General features: G+C 34.8%; 1 protein-coding gene across 1 annotated transcript; it reads left to right on the top strand.

Annotated features, from left to right (window-relative positions):
- The first annotated feature begins 5,656 nt into the window (after positions 1–5,656).
- On the top strand, positions 5,657–6,565 carry LOC128564578 (olfactory receptor 4C6-like). The gene has a single exon (XM_053560030.1). The coding sequence runs from the start codon at positions 5,657–5,659 to the stop codon at positions 6,563–6,565; it is 909 nt and encodes a 302-aa protein (XP_053416005.1).
- Positions 6,566–17,914: the final 11,349 nt, after the last annotated feature.

Raw genomic sequence — 17,914 nt, 5'->3', positions numbered from 1 at the left:
AATTCCTTGGTGACTCTGAAGGAGTCTAGAGATTCTTAAGGCTTCTGCTTTAAACTTTTCTTTGAAAACAATGAAATTACAAGTTCTAAAAATTTAACCAAGAATTAATACTAATGATCGGATGACTTTTTGTTCATTTCTTTCTAGGCAGCTAGAAACATCAACATGAAATAATTTCACCTGGTTCTTCAACATTTGAAGAGGTTACTTCTGGTGAATGAATTTTGTGTGTGGTAAGAAGATTTCAGGTTACTCCTCAGATGGCCTTAAAACCTTTATACAACTTCAAAAACTAAGTTCAAAGATCCCGTTATCGTTTAGTTAATCTGTGCACAGGTTAAACCAGTTATATAGTATTATAGCATAAAATTATAGCATCTATTTTCAAAATATAATATTCTTAATTGAATTAATTTTGTTGAATATGTACATTTATATCTAAAAGCATATCTTCTAACATATGTTAATAATTCACACTCAATTACCATTTGCTTTACCTATGAGCAATATTTTTTTCCAAGCAAAGATCATTGAGTTATGACCTTGAATTTGTTTGAATTATAATTTGAGTGAGACCAAGTTATTTTGCTTGATCTACTTTTGTTACTTTTTGAGCAAATTATAAAAAAATTAAGCAAACCAGTCTCTAAGAAATGACAATTGGTAAATAAGACAATAGGTGTTGATTTCTCAGAAAGTACCAGGCTGCACTAACAGGAGTCCTTCATGTATTACTAGGTTCTCTCTTGCCCCTTTTGCTTTTTTATAATTTCACTTTTATCACTCTGTTTATTTTTTCCTCCTCTCTGCCTCTCTTCTTTTTGCCTCTTTCCTCTCTCTGCTTTTGTATGTCTATCTGTGTCTCACACTCTCTTTCCTTCCTTCTTTCTCTCTTTGTCTCCTTTTATTTTTTTATTGGTCCCGAGGTACTTTCTTTTTACCTTCTCCAGTATTGGCCTCTAATTTACAATGAAAAAAAAAAGTGTCATTTTATCAATCCTATGTTGGAATGGTGGTTTTAATTTAGGAATGAGTTCAATTTTCATATTTTTCTATGTATCAAAATGTAACTACTAAGTTTAGTTGTAAGTGGATTGAGTTTATGGGAATGGCTGTAGTGATGGTGGTCATGATGATGACGGTTACTGGTCGAATCATGGTATGGATGGCAGTGACGGTACTGGTGACAGAAGTGAGGTTGATGATAGAGATAATTTGGGAGCATTCTGGGACATGAATAGGTTATTGTAGATCATAACTTAAAAATTATAATATTATTTCCACTTCTACCCTGCAACATTCAATTGGATTTAGCTATATGTTCACTATTTAGTCCTTACTTTAGAGAGAAAGGAACTGCATTAAGGTCTTTTTTGAAGTTCTTCAGTGATAAAAATGATTGTCTAGTTGAGTGCTCACTGAGCTTCATAGGCTGTGTGGGTACTCAAATGTTTACTGGGAAAAAACTCACATATATATATATATATATATATATACACACACACACACACATACACCTGCACAACAGCTATAAAGAAGACAAATAAATTACAGGAAAAATAAAACTCTCTACTACATGATTGGTGAGAACAAACATTAGGAAGGAGAATTTATCAGCACATATAAAATCTTAAAATGTTTATAGTCTTTCATTCTTCAATTCTATTGTTAAACCTTAGAGAAATACTTAGATCAATTTATTCCATATGTGTACATATATACACACAAATACGGTATCTACATGTAAGCAAACATAGAAAAATTTTCAATGCAACATTGTTTAATTATCAGAAAACTGAAATATCATAAATTCTCATATAGTGACATACAGCGCTGTCAGTGGTATTCATTAAAATATAAAGTACAGAGCGTATATGCATGTGTGTGGCCTATTGTATGATGATGTTATTAAATTCCATGTAAGTATGTACAAATTCATTATTTCTAAGTACAGATGCCCATTTGAAAGTATAAATCATCCTTAGTGAATTTTGAAACTAAAACTTATTTCATAAGTCAAAATAGGAAACTTGGAATTTAAGTCTTTTCTCTCTGCTTTGTACTGCACAAGTAAAGACCCACCTCTGGCTCTTTACTCATCTGTTCTATCTGCTGGGAATAGCTCCTAGTCCATCTTTCTTTTAGCTGCAGCTTAGCTTTATAGCTTATATAATGTTTTAATTTTATTTCTTTAGCTAACAATTATTTCCAAAAAAAGTATTTTAAATATTCTAGTCCTGGTCTTTATTTTCAAAAAATAGGTCATATCTGACAAGTTTTTGAAATCTTGTTGTCTACCAAAATAATTTTGGAAAATGAAGGACATGTACTTGAGTAGGAAAGAAGGTCATTACTTGGCTTGGCACCTGTAGCTCAAGTGGCTAAGGTGCCAGCCACATATGCCAGAGCTGGCGGGTTTGAATCCAGCCAAGGCCTGCCAAACAATGATGACAACTACAACCAAAAAATAGCCAGGTGTTATGGTGGGTTCCTGTAGTCCCAGCTACTTGGGAAGCTGAGGCAGGAGACTCTCTTGAGCCCAGGAGTTGGAGGTTGCTGTGAGATGTTATGCCATGGCACTCTACCCAGGGGGACAGCTTGAGTCTCTGTCTCAAAAAAAAAAGAAGGTCATTACTTAAAATTCTACCTGTCTTCACTAGAACAACCTTTGAAAAGAATTCCTCTGAGACCCACTGTGAAAGGTAATGCCATGAAGGTGACTGACAGTGTGAACCCAACACTGAAGTTCAAGGTACTCTTAACTGTTGGTTTTGGCTGAAGCATGTATAGCAATACAAATAGGAAAGAAGATGTATGGAAATGGCATTTTTGGATGTGGTTGACAGAGAAATAGCAATGAGACTGTCATATCACATTAGCTTTCACACTGGAGGATGAGCAGGCACCATCCTGACCTGAGTCTACAGCTGACTGCAAGAATTAATAAATGTCTTGGATTGTGTTGCTGCATTTATTAGGAACTTTGAGACGTGTCAAAGATGCAGCAATCCTTAAGCCTCTGACTGTAGAAATAAGACAGACTTGTAGTAGGATAAATAATGATATACAGAAAAAATGTTTTATGAGTAAGTGGAATAAACATTCAGTCTGGTGAAGGAAGGCAGCCAGTAGGGAGACGGGGTTGCTGAAAGGCATAGAGAGACACAGGCGGAAAATCTCAACATATATGTCACGATCAGGAAAAAGTCAACGAAGGGCCATTTCTGCTTTTCTAAGCTTTATGAATATTACTTCTTTGACTTTCATGGCAGTTCTGGGAGCCAAGAGGTGAAAGTCTTGGGGACTGTAAAGTGTAGCAGTGATAGACAGTGATTTGAGTCAATCGCATACCTGCAAGTAAGTCTGAGGGAGTTACACAATTTCACTCTGCTTTAGTTGCTGCTCTGGAAAATCCAGGCTATCATAATGCTGACTTCATATGGCGTTCATGATAATTAGATGAGAAAAAGCTTTTTGATCATTGCCCATGCTCAACAGACAATGCAAAAATGGTAGCTACAGTTTCTCCTTTACTAATTGCACTGCTGCAGAAACTGGGGCTTGGGGAGGTTGAGATGACAAAGCCAGTGTGTGTCCTGGTTGTGCCTCCGTGGTAGATTTGCCATTTTGATCCAGGATGATTCTCTGAGGAGAGAAAGGCAGTGTGGAAAGGAACAAGGTGTGAGTCTGCAGGAAACAGATGGGACTGATGGTGGAAGAAAGTGAGGAGCACGGAGAAATGAAGTCTGATCATGAAGGGGGGGCTGGTGATGGGAGTGGAATTTCAAGTCAGAAAGCCCAATTCAGTTCTTGAGAAGCAGGGATTCACGCCAGTTTCCAAATCTTAAGGAGAGACAGGGCACTGATATTACCTTGAGCAGTGGCTTTCATTACCATTTTTAATTTCAAAATATTAAGGGAATATAAACATTTTTGTTATAAGGCTTGAGTCAGGGCTGTAAATGTGCCCATCGTCTGAATGGCATTCATTACACCTGTCAGGTGGGTCTTTTCCCCTCTCCTCTAACCTCCTCTCTCCTGGTTCATTTCCAATGACTTTTATTTCCATCCATGCACTTGTGTGCCCATTGGTTAGTTCCAATTTATTAGGTATATATGTAAAGTTTGTTTTTCCATTGTCGAGATACTTAACATAGGATAATGGTCTCATAGTCCTCCCAAATTGCTGCAAAATGCATCAATGTTTTAAACATGAAATGAACCACCCCTTGAGGAAATCTCACCAAGAGTCATAAAAGAATTAATGCCAATAAAACTGGAAGTTTATGTTTGAAGAGCACAGAGTCACATCTGTTACTACTCATCTGGTGAACCACCTTTACACTGCAGGGGACAGGAAACCGAGGTTCACAGATGACAGCGTCACATCCAAGTAACAGATTACGTTAGTGACCCAACTGGGAATAAAACCCACTTCTTATTTCCTGACTTCGAGCCCTCCACAAGGGCTGCTGCAGGAAAGATGTCAGTTCTTGGCCTGGGAGGCCAAGGCTAAGATCACACGTGGCACTTTCAGTCTCCCATGTTTGCTCCACACTTTGTAAGGGATGGGAGTGAAGAGGGTGATTGAATAGCAAGTGACCTCTCAGCATTCACCGAGTGTCTACTCGAAATATCAACGTATGTTTTCTAAACTCCTAAGAAGTGGAGAAGTGGCATTCAGTCTCTGCTTAAGAGACTGTTAGTCAACCTGTTAGTCAACCTGAAAACTAATCGTTTAATTGTTGTTATTATTATCTTTATAACCCTTTGCTCCATTTAGAGGACAAAGGACATTGAAAGGAAGGACTTGGACTGATGTAGGTTCAAGCCATTTATATTGAGGACCTGGATTTTTGCTGGCCCATCATGGTTTGTAATTTTTATCAATGAACAATACATTAGTCAGAGATTATATAATCTCTACTTTCAGGTATGTGTTGATCATTTAAAAGTTAGAATTGAAATGCTAAATTACAAAAAATAATTACCTTACTTTTTCAAAGAGGGCACAGAAATAGTAACTTACTTTATTCTTTTTAAGATAAAGCAGGATAATAATTGTATCTAGCAGATTGGTGAATGACAAGCTCACAGTATAATTACTAGAGAAGCAATATTGATGTTTAAGGTCACTGATTCTGGAATTGGGAAGTATGGTCCACATTTTGGCTTCACTGCTCACTAATTTTACAATCTCTGTCTAGTTTCCTAAACTATAGGACAGTCACTTTTTTATATGTAAAGTAAAGATAAACAGGATTATTTTAGTACCTAAAATGAAGTATTTAGAATAATGATGGCCTCATTGCCCCCAATAGCAGGTAAGCACTCAAAAAAGTTGTCATTAATGATAACAACCAGAAAAGTAGGAGAAGGAGGGACAGAAAGCTGTTTCACATGAAAGAACTATTAAGAAAGAGGAGAAAGGACTTGAGGAAACATTGCATTAATAAAGTATCTATCTTTCAAATTCTTTATTTAACACATTCGTAAGAGCCAAATGCTTGGATGGCAGATAAATGAGTTAAAAAATCAAAAGGTTTCCCAATGTCCTGGAAATGCAGGAAGCCAAGTAGTCACTAATTATAAATCACATGTTGTCTTTTTGTAGGATTCTTGACTCTGAGCTGGAATGCCTATCAGCACCTGAGAAATGAAAAATCCAAACAACATGACAGAATTCATTCTTCTGGGCCTTACAGAGAACCCTGAGCTGCGGAAAGTATTTTCTGCCGTGTTTCTCATCATGTATGCGGCCACAGTGCTGGGAAATCTACTCATGGTGGTAACCATAATCACAAGTCAGAGTCTGAGATCACCTATGTACTTTTTTCTTACTTTCTTGTCCCTTTCAGATGTCACTTTCTCTTCCGTCATTGCCCCCAAGATGATTGTGGACTCCCTCTCTGAGGGCACAACCATCTCCCTGGAAGGCTGCATGACCCAGCTCTTTGCGGGACATTTCTTTGGTGGTGTGGGGATCATCCTTCTCATCGTGATGGCCTATGACCGCTACGTGGCCATCTGTAGGCCTCTGCACTACACCAGCATCATGAGACCCAGGGTGTGCCACCTGATGGTGGGAGGGGCCTGGGTGGGGGGATTGATGCATGCAACAATACAGCTTCTGTTCATGTCCCAAATACCCTTCTGTGGTCCTAATATCATAGATCACTTTATGTGTGATTTGTTTCAGTTGCTGACACTTGCCTGCATGAACACGCACATCCTGGGCCTCTTAGTCACCCTCAACAGTGGGGTGATGTGTACGGCCATCTTCCTTGTCCTAATTGCCTCCTACATGGTCATCCTCTGTTCCCTGAAGTCTTACAGCTCTGAAGGGCAGCGCAAAGCCCTCTCCACCTGTGCCTCCCACCTCACGGTGATCATCTTGTTCTTTGTGCCCTGTATTTTTTTGTACATGAGGCCTGTGGTCACTTACCCCATAGACAAGGCAATGACGGTGTCAGAGTCAGTCATCACACCCATGTTAAACCCCTTGATCTACACACTGAGGAACACAGAGGTGAAGAATGCTATGAAGAAACTTTGGATGAAATGAGGGACTATGTTTGGCAAGTAACCGTCATGCTGAGAACATTACATATTTCCCCAAAGAAGTCATCCTTTCAAAACTGTGTGAGAACTAAACCCATCCATTCTCCCATGGCAGCCAGAGGGACCATTGAAAGTATGAACTCTGATGTATGATTCAGATTTCCTGCAGTGTAGAGAGTGTGACGTCTCCTGCATTATCTCTTCCCTTAGTTCTCATTGCCTTATTGCCGCATGGTGCCGTGGGTGCGGCACCTTATAATGGCCTTCTGTTGTCCTATGATTCACCAATTCCACTGGCTGCTGCCTCCCTCTCCAAACAAATCTCAAGCCCTCACCTCCTCCCTCACTAAGCATCAGCCTTAGACCTGCACAAGCCTTTCTCATCTCAGTGCTGGGCATCTCTGCCTGAGAAAAGGCCTTCCCCTCTTCAGGTGTCTGTTTCTTTCCACCTTCTAGCAGTAGCTAAGGCATTAAGTGGCATTTCCTCTGAGAAGCTTTCCCCCATGACTCTGCTCAAGGACTCTTTCATTCCTGCCATTATTCTCTATATGAATATCTTCTTCCCTCTCTTAGTAACTCTGATCAAAAGTATAATTACTTTTGTGTAATCACCAGTTTACTTTTGTTATCTTCTGTTCATCTATACCGGATTTCAGTGAAAGAAGGAACTTTTTTTATTTATGCTTGGCACCTGTTAGATTTTCAATAATTGTTTGTTGAATAATTATAGAACACAAGAGTTTTTTTTTTCCTTTGTTTATTTTTGTGCTATTCCAAATAGGCAAATTTAGATGGTTAGAGAAGAGCATAAGGCAGTCTATAATTTAATTTAAGTTAAAAACAGAGAGTGATGGTTAGAACAACTTAATGGAAGTGGGAGAGTGTAATTATTTTTGGAAGGGTACTTAATAGTGGATACTCAGAGAAGGATTCTCAAGGTAGGTCACATGTCACTTAATTTTGTGTAGGGGGTCAGTCCCCATACAACCTGTAAGTGTCCCCATTGTTTGCCGGTGACAAGAGAGTGACGAAAATACCGACAATCGAAATAGATGAGAGCTGACAGAATGGGCCTGGGGGCCAGCGCCCTTCATGCAAGAGGCAGTGATGACCCTGAAGTCCAGATGCCCTCAGGTTTTATTAATTCTCTTGATCAGCAAATGGGTGTTTGCAACAAGAACAGTATATGTCATCTTTGAGATTTCTCATGCCCTAATTCTTCATTACCCACCCAATTACCCTTAAACTATTTTCATGACTTTACTTCTTTAAAAGATTTATCAATAACTAACAGGATTACAGAAAACAAAGAGAAAAGGGAACATGGACTTTGGAGCTAGATGCCATCCTGCTAATCCTCTGTATATTGAACTAGTGATGACTGTTATACTTTATATCTGTAAACATGCCGTGTATGATTTAAACATCCATCTTTAACAAATTGTGAGTCTGTAAGGATTCTGAACTCTGTTCTTTGTCAGGACTTAATGGTATTTTGGGTTATGCTTGTCAGCTAATATTAATTTTTAAAACAGTTGATTGAAGGTGTTTATTTTTATGAAGGTCATATGTCCTGAAATCATCATGAGACTAATCAAGGAAAAAATACTTTTATTAAATATCAGGTTTTCATTTTTTGAGACTCTGAAATCACATCCATTAAAATAGTTTCATGATACTACATATTAGTGTTATTATCAATATTCTCCATAGCATTTCTGACATAACTTCTGTATTATGCATTTGCAAGTGGTTATTATGTATTTTTGCTACTCTGGACCACAGAGAGTAGAAACATAGTCTCTGTTATTTCTTACAGGAATCATTCAGAATAGGGGCATTGAAGCTGTGCTTCAATGAAGGTGACTGCTGTGCTTATTTTTATTTTGCTACATTGATATTTGAATTGGAATCTTGCTCATGACCAACCTATGTGTTTCTTTCTCAATTTGCTCTCACTCTCAGACCTTTGCTGTCCGTCTACAGTGATGCCCAAACTAATGTCTGATTTACTGGCAGAAAGAAAAATCATTTCCTATAATAAACACAGGATACAGCTATTTATCATTCGCTTCTTGGAGCCATAGAGATCTTCATTCTGGCAAGCTTGGAGTATGACCACTCCATGGCTGTCTGCAAGCCCTTGCACTGCACTGTCATCATGAAGAGGCAACCGCGCAGCACGGTTGTCCTAGCTTGTACTGGGGATATATTCACTCCAGCACTCAGCTCCTTCCTACCTTCTTCTTACAGTTATGTGGTCCTAATGAGATAGCTCACTACTGCTGTGATAAGTATCTTCTATTGAAAATGCTTTGTACTGGCGCATACAGATTTGATTTCTTGATAAATGTCATTTCAGATCTGATAGTCTTGATGACTTTTGTGATTTTGATGACGTCTTATTTTCTGATATTATACACCATCAGTGTTTATCCTGCAGAGACTCCCACCAAACTCCTTCAATTTGTACTTTTCACTTAACAGTTATGGTCCTTGGGCCTGTCTTCTTTATTTGCACTAGATCAGCCATAACTTAACTAGACCATTCCACAATCATTGGAATGGCAGGGTGTGAAAATAACCAGTGGACATGCAACCCCTTCAAAGTTTTTCAAACACCCCTCCCATAAATGATGAAAATAATGTCTTAAGGAAAACTTCCACTTTGAGCCATAAAATGCTGACTTCCAATATATGAATATTTATGCCTAACTAATGAGAAAAGAAGCTGCTTAAATTTTTTTTTTTTTTTAATACTTCTTTGAAGGCAATGGAACACTGTTAAGAGAAATGGGACTCAAAGACCAATGGGACTCATTGACCAAATCTTGGTCAATGATATATCATTTGTAATATCAGTTACAAAATGCGAACTGATATTTTGTAACCACATCTTCCTTCAGTGAACTTACTGGTTATTTTGCTTGAATCCTGGTGGAAGATTTAAGCAGATAATCCTTGGTAAAAGGAAATTAGCAGTACATACACAGGGCTTAATCATTTGGACTTCTTCCCTGAAAATAAATAAAATTAATCTATAAATGTCCATACAGAAAAAAACTGCTTTATCCTGTGAGAGTAACAAAGTAGAAATGAATTAATAATGAGAAAATTGAAATTGCTTAAAAATTTTAATTTTACCAAAAATGAGTGAGTTAAAATATAAACAAACTGCTATGTTAGGTTGTGTATAGGAGATGTTGTAATATAACTACCATTATTCAGAAACATGCATAAAATAATTAAACTATTAATGATTACTGTCAATTAAATGGAGATTATTCTTTTTGAGCACACATAGAGCATTAGCCCAAATAATTCAGTTACTGGTCATACACCAAAATGAAAAATATTTTAAAAATACACCAACATGAAATCTTACCATGGGGGAACCATAACAAAATAAATTTGAAAGAGTGAACATTACATTTTTTTCTAATACTTTTAGCATGTTGAGATATGTATGAGAAGAAATAGAATACTTGATTTAATTTTAATTTATCTCACTTTATTTATTTATTTCAATAATTTATTTCAGTTCATGGGTTCTCTGTACTTTACCTAAAATGAAAATGAGGAGTAGGGATTTGGTTAGTGCTGGGCTGTGGCAGTGCTACATATAAATTCAATGTAAGTGCTTAGATCTTCAGAAAATAGAAAAATAGTGAAACTTGGATAGCTAGTTTTAGGAAAATGATTCACAATAGAAAATGATTAATTTCTGTTATAAGTCCTCAGGCAAAAATCAGAAATGAAATTTTATCAACTGAGTGTGGAAATGTTTTAAAAATCACGTGTCTCAATGTAAGGCTATATGGCACTCCTCCTGGGTGTGGGACACTACACAACAGGGTTCATACCTAACAAATGCACACTTTGTAAGTTAATCATTTGTACCCTAATATTAATCCCCCCCCAAAGAAGGAAAGAATGAATGCTCAAAGAGGTCAAGAAGAATCTTGGTAGACAGGGCTTGCTGGGTTCCCCTACTCGGTCTGTTATCATTAGATCAGATGATTTTTGTACAATTTTTTGTACAAATTTTTGTACATTTCTACATGGCAGTCTATACTTTATTGAACCCAGGCTTAAAAATGGAAAACATCTTCTGTATTTTGAGGTCTTTATTGTTAAGGCTTCCATGCATATACATTAAATACATGTGCATTGTGAGAGATATAGATACTGTTTTAATCTTCTATATGTGGCTATTGAATTTTTCCCACAACACTTACTGAATAGGGATTCTTTTCCCCAGTGCATATTGCTGTCTGCTTTGTCAAAGGTTATATTGTAATGTGTGGATGATTTTTATATATGAGTTCTCTGTTCAGTTCCTTTGGTCCATGTCTCTATTTTTGTTCCAGGATTATGCTGTTTTGGTTACTATAGCTTTATAGTATAGTTCATGGTCTGGTAAAGTGATGCTTATAGATTTGTTCCTTTTACCTAAGGTTGCTTTGGCTATTTGGGCTATTTTATGGTTCCAGTAAAAACATAGAATTATTTTTTTTAGATCTTTGAAAATGACTTTGGTATTTTGGTGGGGATTACCTTGAATCTGTAAGTCATTTTGGGTAACATAGACATTTTAAGAATGTTGATTCTGCTGATCCATGAGCATGATATGTTTTTCCTTTTATTTGCATCATCTGCAATTTCCTTCCTCACTGATTCACAGTTCTCTTTGTAGAGTTTTTTTACCTCCTTCATTAAACATATTCTCAGGTATTTTATTTTCTTTTTAGCTATTATGAATTGTCTGGAGTTTTTTATTTGACTCTCAGCTTGACTGTTATTTGTGTATAGGAATGCTACTGATTTGTATACATTGATTTAGTAGTCTTAGACTTTGCTGAATTTATTTATCAATTCCAGGAATCTTTCAGTGGAGTCTTTGAGGGTTTCAGATATAAGATCATACTATCAGCAAAGAGAAATAGTTTGACCTCCTCTTTCTCCATTTGGATTCCCTTAACCTCCTTCTCTTGTCTGATTGCTCTGACTAGGACTTCCAGTACTATGTTGAATACAAGTGGGTGGTGCCTGTGGCTTGATGAGTAGGGTGCTGGCCCCATATACAAAGGGTGGCAGGTTCAAACCCGGCGCCGGCCAAACTGCTACAAAAAATAGCCAGGTGTTGTGGCAGGTGCCTGTAGTCCCAGCTACTTGGGAGGCTGAGGCAGGCGAATCGCCTAAGCCCAAGAGCTGGAGGTTGCTATGAGCTGTGACACCATGGCCCTCTACCAAGGGCAATAAAGTGAGACTCTGTCTCTAAAAAAAAAAAAAAAAAAGTTGAATACAAGTGGTGACGGAGGATATCCTTGTCTTGTTCCAGTTATGAGTGGGAATGTGTCAATGTTTTCCCATTCAGTTTGATGTTGATTGTTGGCTTGTCACATATAGATTTTATACTTTTGGAATATGTTTCATGTATGCCTATTTTTTGAACATTGTTATCATGAAAGTATGTTGAATTTTGTCAATTATTTTTCTGAATTGATTGAGAAGATCGTAATCTTTGCTTTTGCTTATGTTTATGTGGGGAATCACATTTATAGATTTAATTTATGTTAAAGCATCCTTGCATCCCTAGAACAAACACAGGTGCTCATGATGGAGTTTGGTTTTTTTGTTTTATTTTTGTGTCTTTTGATATGCTGTTGAATTTAGCTTGCTAAAATTTGTTGGAGAATTTTTGGATCTATATTCATAGGTGATATTGGTCTATAGTTTTCTTTCTTTGTGTGTCCTTTCCTCACTTTGGTATCAAAGTGATACTAGTTTCATAGAAGGAGTTGGGTAGGATTCTTTCCTTCTCAATATTATAAAATAATTTCTACAGTATGGGTGCCAATTTTTCTTTTTAGATCTGATAAACTTCAGCCATAAAACTGTCTCCTCTGTGACTTTTTTTTGGAAGATTTTTTTTATTGCTGCTTCAATTTTGTTGTTCATTACTGGTCTGTTCAGGATTTCTATTTCTTCCAGATCGAGCTTTGGAAGGTTGCGTGTTTACATGAATGTGTTACTTTCCTCAATGTTTTCAAGTTTATGTGCACTGAGATTTTTACAATATTCATAGATGATATTTTATATTTCTCTGTTATCAGGTGTAAATCCCCTTTCTCTTTTCTGATTGAGATTATTTGGGTCTCTTCTCTTTTCAAAGAACCAATTTTTTGTTTCATTAATCTTCCATATATATTTATTTATTATTTTTTTTCCAGTTTCTTGAGGTGATTCATTAGATAGTTGATTTATGATATTTCTGTCTTTTTGGTGAAAACATTTAAGGCTATGAATTTTTCCCTTAAGACTGCTTTTGCTGAATCCTACAGATTTTGATAACTTGTGTTACTTTTGCCATTTAGTTCAACAAATTTCAAGCAGTACAAAAGAAATCCATGTAACCAAAACATTCGTATCCATGTATATTCTGAAATAAGGAAAAAATCCAACCAACTTATATCTCATCAGTGATTTTATTTTTTATCAAACTTTTAGGAAACCTTTTTCTAGGTCTTTTTTGTGTGAAATATTTTATTTGTTTTCATTTCATTGATACAGTCATATAATATCATAAAATTTCTTCTGATAATTTTCACTTATTTATCTTCTATACAAATGATGTAGATATGGTCTGCATTATTCCTTTTTTTTAGTGGAAAGCTCTTCCAATTTTAAATAGAATATCTTATTGTTTAAAAAATGTTGTTATTAATTTAAACTTAAATTGACTAGTGTCCAGGGAATGCTATTTGTGTATTTGACATTTTAAAAAATTTATAGTTGTTATGCTGATATATTAAAATAAGTCAATTTTTAAGACTGCTTATGTGCACTTGAGAAAACTGTATTTTCTATTACTAGAGTTCTCTGATATAATATCATGTGCCACATAATGACAATTCAGTGACAGACCACATAATACATTGGTGGTTATGTTTAGTTACACAAATACTGTTGTGTTACAGTTGTCTATAGTATTAACTACAGTAACCTGCTATACAGGTTTGTAGCCTAGGAACAATAGGCTATGCTATATAATACAGCCTAGGTGTTCAGTAGGCTATACCATCTAGGTTTGTGTCAGTGCACTCTATGATATTTGCACAATGATGTAATCACCTAATGATGCATTCTCAGAATGTGCCCCCAATGCTAAGTGACATGGGACTATATAAGTGATTGTGTTTTTAGGGATTGTATTCATAATTACTAAATATTTATTGTTTTTCTCTTGTCTTGACTTTAGTATGTCTGTTTATTTTCCTCTTATCTACTTACTTTCATCTTTATGCAAATTTTTGGTTTGTCCTTGGGGTGAATACATATTAACAACTCCTGAAACTTCATTGTACAATCTAACTATGTAATATAAAATATTTATTTATTTCAGTACATTTAAATATTATGGTGTGCATTCCCTTTTTCATGTGTCATGATTATGTCATCATCTTTCTTTATATATTCCTTTTTAATAACTTAATTCAATTTTAATTTAATTGTTAAAATTTTAACATGCATACTGAAATATGCATGAACAGCTAAATGAGTTCACCACTTGAACACACCTGTGTAACCAACATATGGGTCAAGGAGATAGATATTAACAAAACTCACAAACACACTTGATTCTTGTTTTGTTTATCAGCTTTCTTTCATCCAAATAAAATTGTGTACTATGCAAACTTATAACACTAATATATTTATCTATCCCAAACTTTATGTAAATAAAACTATACAGAACAGAATATGAATATTTAGATATGACTTATTTTATTGAAAATTATGTTTATGATATTTATTTATTGTGCTATTTGCAGCATTCATCTCTTTTATGTTAAGTATTCATTGAATGAATATATCAAACTATTTATATATAGACATTTTGATGGATTTTTAAGGTTTGTTTTGAATTTTTAGTGTTCAGCTATTTTGCACAGTGCCATTATGGAAAATTTTTGTCATGTGTTTTGGAGAGCATAATTAACTATTTAAGTAGGGTGAAAACCTGAGTAAATTTTCTAGGTTATACATATGCTCATCTATTTTAGAAACTATAAAATATAAACAAAGCAAACTCTGAATAAAAGTAAGCTCATACAACTGTAAATGTATCAATCAGGAAAAATTAATAAAGATTATTTCAAAATCATAAAGGGGTCTGCTTACAAGAAAGAGATTGTAATTCAAATTTCCCTTCACTCAATAACAGACCTTCAATATAGGTAAAAAAAATCCAGAATTATAAGATGAAATAGAGAAGTTTTTTATCATCATGAGAGACTTTAATGCCCTACTTCCATTGATGAATAAAACAAACAATTCAATCTAAGAGTATAGAAATTCTAAATGGCATAGTTAACACATTTGTCCTAGCTAACCTGTATGGTGAATTATTCCCAGTAACAGAAGCACATATGTGATTGGCTGTTCACATCAAACATTTACCAAAACTAGGTCATGCAGCAAGCCACAGCAAACTTCTAAGGAATCAAATAATTCATAGTATTTTCTTTGACAATGATGAAATAAGTTTTGCCAACATATTCTTTAATTATAACTTCACTGAGTTTGTTTATGAGTTCCTCATATATATAGTATATTTTTGGATTTCTATTAAATCTATTAATATGTCTATATCTATATCTAATCTATAATCATTATGCTCTGTTCTAGTTCTGTATTTGACCTTACATATATATAAATATTATATCCATGCATATGTATATACATGAGATATATATGTATATAAATATAAATATATATATATGTGCGCCATATAAATAGTTTCTTCTCATTTAGGTGGTTTTGTTTGCTCCCTGCTTTTAGATTTATATTTTTAATCAGAATTTTTGTTTTCATACTAACATATTTATATAACATTAATACTATTTTTATTTTTGTATTGTTACTTATAATAAATAAAGTAGAATTTACCATTAATAAACTTTATTCTCCCTATTCTTTGAATTATCAATTTCAGGTGTGCATTCCCTTTTTCACATGTCATGATGCTTGAGAATGACTTAATTCTCATTTGTCACTGTCATTGAACATTTTACACTGTAATGAAATCAACAGCATGTTATTGTTTTCCTACCATTAATGGATAAGATTTGTAAGGGATTTCATTAGGTTTAATTCACTATTTTCTACAACTATTGCAATGTTCACAACAGAGGAATCATTCAAAATGCATTTGGTAAATGAATGCAAGTTATTCTATCAGCCAGTCTTGGAGACATCTAAAGATATTAGATGGAAAATTATAGATTCAAATTAGGTATTCAACCTATTTTTCTAGTTATTATTCAATAAATTGCTTTGCATTCTCTTTTTAAATATGAGAATGTAAGTGACCAGGAGGTATTGCATTTACTTCTAGTCAAAAATGATAAATGGAGAAAATAAAAACAAAAATCAATAGATGTGTATATTTGAATGAGGTCAAGTAACCTAGCATCAATGTAAACATTTTTTTTTTTGTTTTTTGAGACAGAGCCTCAAGCTGTTGCCCTGGGTAGAGTGATATAGCATCACAGCTCACAGCAATCTCCAACTCCTGGGCTCAAGTGAGTCTCCTGCCTCTGCCTCCCCAGTAGCTGGGAGTACTGGCACCCACCACAGTGCCTGGCTATTTTTTGGTTATAGCCATCATTGTTGTTTGACGGACCCAGACTGGATTCAAACCTGGCAGCTCAGTGTATGTGGCTGGCACCTTAGCCGCTTGAGCCACAGGCGCTGAGCCAATGTAAACATTTTGAGTTTTTTTGTTTCTTAATTACTCTCTTTAAAGCAATACAATGAGATTTTTAGTTTCTTTATTTAAATTATGGTATTATTCTGCCATCTGGTGGAATTTTTATTTTTGACAATTGCAAAGAGAAAATTTTTTTTTTTCTCTCAGTTACTATTTTGGAGATAGGCTATATGAAGACAAATTCTATCAATTACCATGTAATTTAGCTGAGAATGAGAAAACAAATAGATGAGAATCAACTTGGTAACATTGGTGGAAAGTAAAATATTTTGATCTCATGTCAATTATAGGCTAAACTTTAAAAAACAAAACATGAGTTCATGTAGAACTAGAAAGAATACTGTACTGAGATTTCAGAGATCTGGGTTTTATTTTCAACTTTGATATAATTATTCAGTTTTCTCTAGAAAAATCAATAGAATTAGTATTCAAATTTTGGCCACCACACAATATTTTTGCCAACTTTATTAAATATATTGAGAAATTCTTTGAGAATTAAATGCTATACAAGTTTGGAATTAACTCGTAAATGTACAATTCTCTAAAACTTAAAGGAAAATAAAAATACAAATGGACTGTGATCTTTATATCTATTTAAAATATGTATAAACATTTATGTATAAATATATCTGTTTCTGTAGTACCAATATTCCCTTATTTGTCTCTATAAGCATGTATCAATTTATCTATCTATCCATCCATCATCTATCCATATCTAAATCAATGCTTCCCTGTAGCTTTTTATTTCAAACATCAGCTGTAAAGATTTTCTTGCGCTGAGATTTAAGTAACACTATTCCAGATATAATTTCTCTTTTGACAGTGGATAAGAGCAAGCATCTGATAATCAATCTATTTTCAAATTAACAGTATAGAATTTCCAGTTAAATCCAGGAAGACTAAACTCATTGTATATTTTAAAAATTGAAAACTAAATCAAAAGTTTGCACAGATCTTAGGAGTTCAATGACATGTGACAATTATGCAAACCCATGAGTAACAATTGCTTCATATTTTTGTCAGAAATTGTTATTGTTAGATTAACATTTTTAGTCATTTTTACTAGGTGAGTGGTGGTATCTCATTGGGATTTTAATTCCCCCAATAATAAATAATTCTGTTAATTTTACACTGATTATGGGTCATTTTCTGTGTGTTAAAAATTCCTCATTTTAAATTGGATTGTTTCTCTTGTCACTGAGTTAGTAGTGTTATTTTAATCTAATCATTTATTGGTGGAAATTCCTAATAAACTTGTCATCTTAAACTACATAACTTAGAAGTATATTCACTTAGTTGTGCAACCATTATTTTATCTGCAGATTTTTTCTACACCTCCAGCTAGAAGTCTATAACTCCTCATTCCATCCTCCCTCAGTCCCTGTAAGAAGTATTTACTTTTTTGTCTCTATGAATTTGACTCTTCTGGGTACTTCATGTACTTGGTATCACACTTTTTGCCTTTTGTGTTTGGTTTGTTTCATTTAGTCTAATGTTTCCATTGTGTATACATGTTAAGTGTTTCTAACTGTCCAGAAACACTGGAGTATTGTGAATAATGTTGCTAAGAGCACTGGTGTT

The sequence above is a fragment of the Nycticebus coucang genome, chromosome 14 (genome assembly GCF_027406575.1).
Source record: "Nycticebus coucang isolate mNycCou1 chromosome 14, mNycCou1.pri, whole genome shotgun sequence".
Lineage (NCBI taxonomy): Eukaryota > Metazoa > Chordata > Mammalia > Primates > Lorisidae > Nycticebus > Nycticebus coucang.
Note: the sequence above shows the minus strand (reverse complement) of the source record. Positions and strands in the feature narration are given on the sequence as shown.

Excerpts from the sequence above, each read along its gene's own strand:
- LOC128564578 (XM_053560030.1), top strand. The coding sequence starts at position 5,657 with ATGAAAAATCCAAACAACATGACAGAATTCATTCTTCTGGGCCTTACA.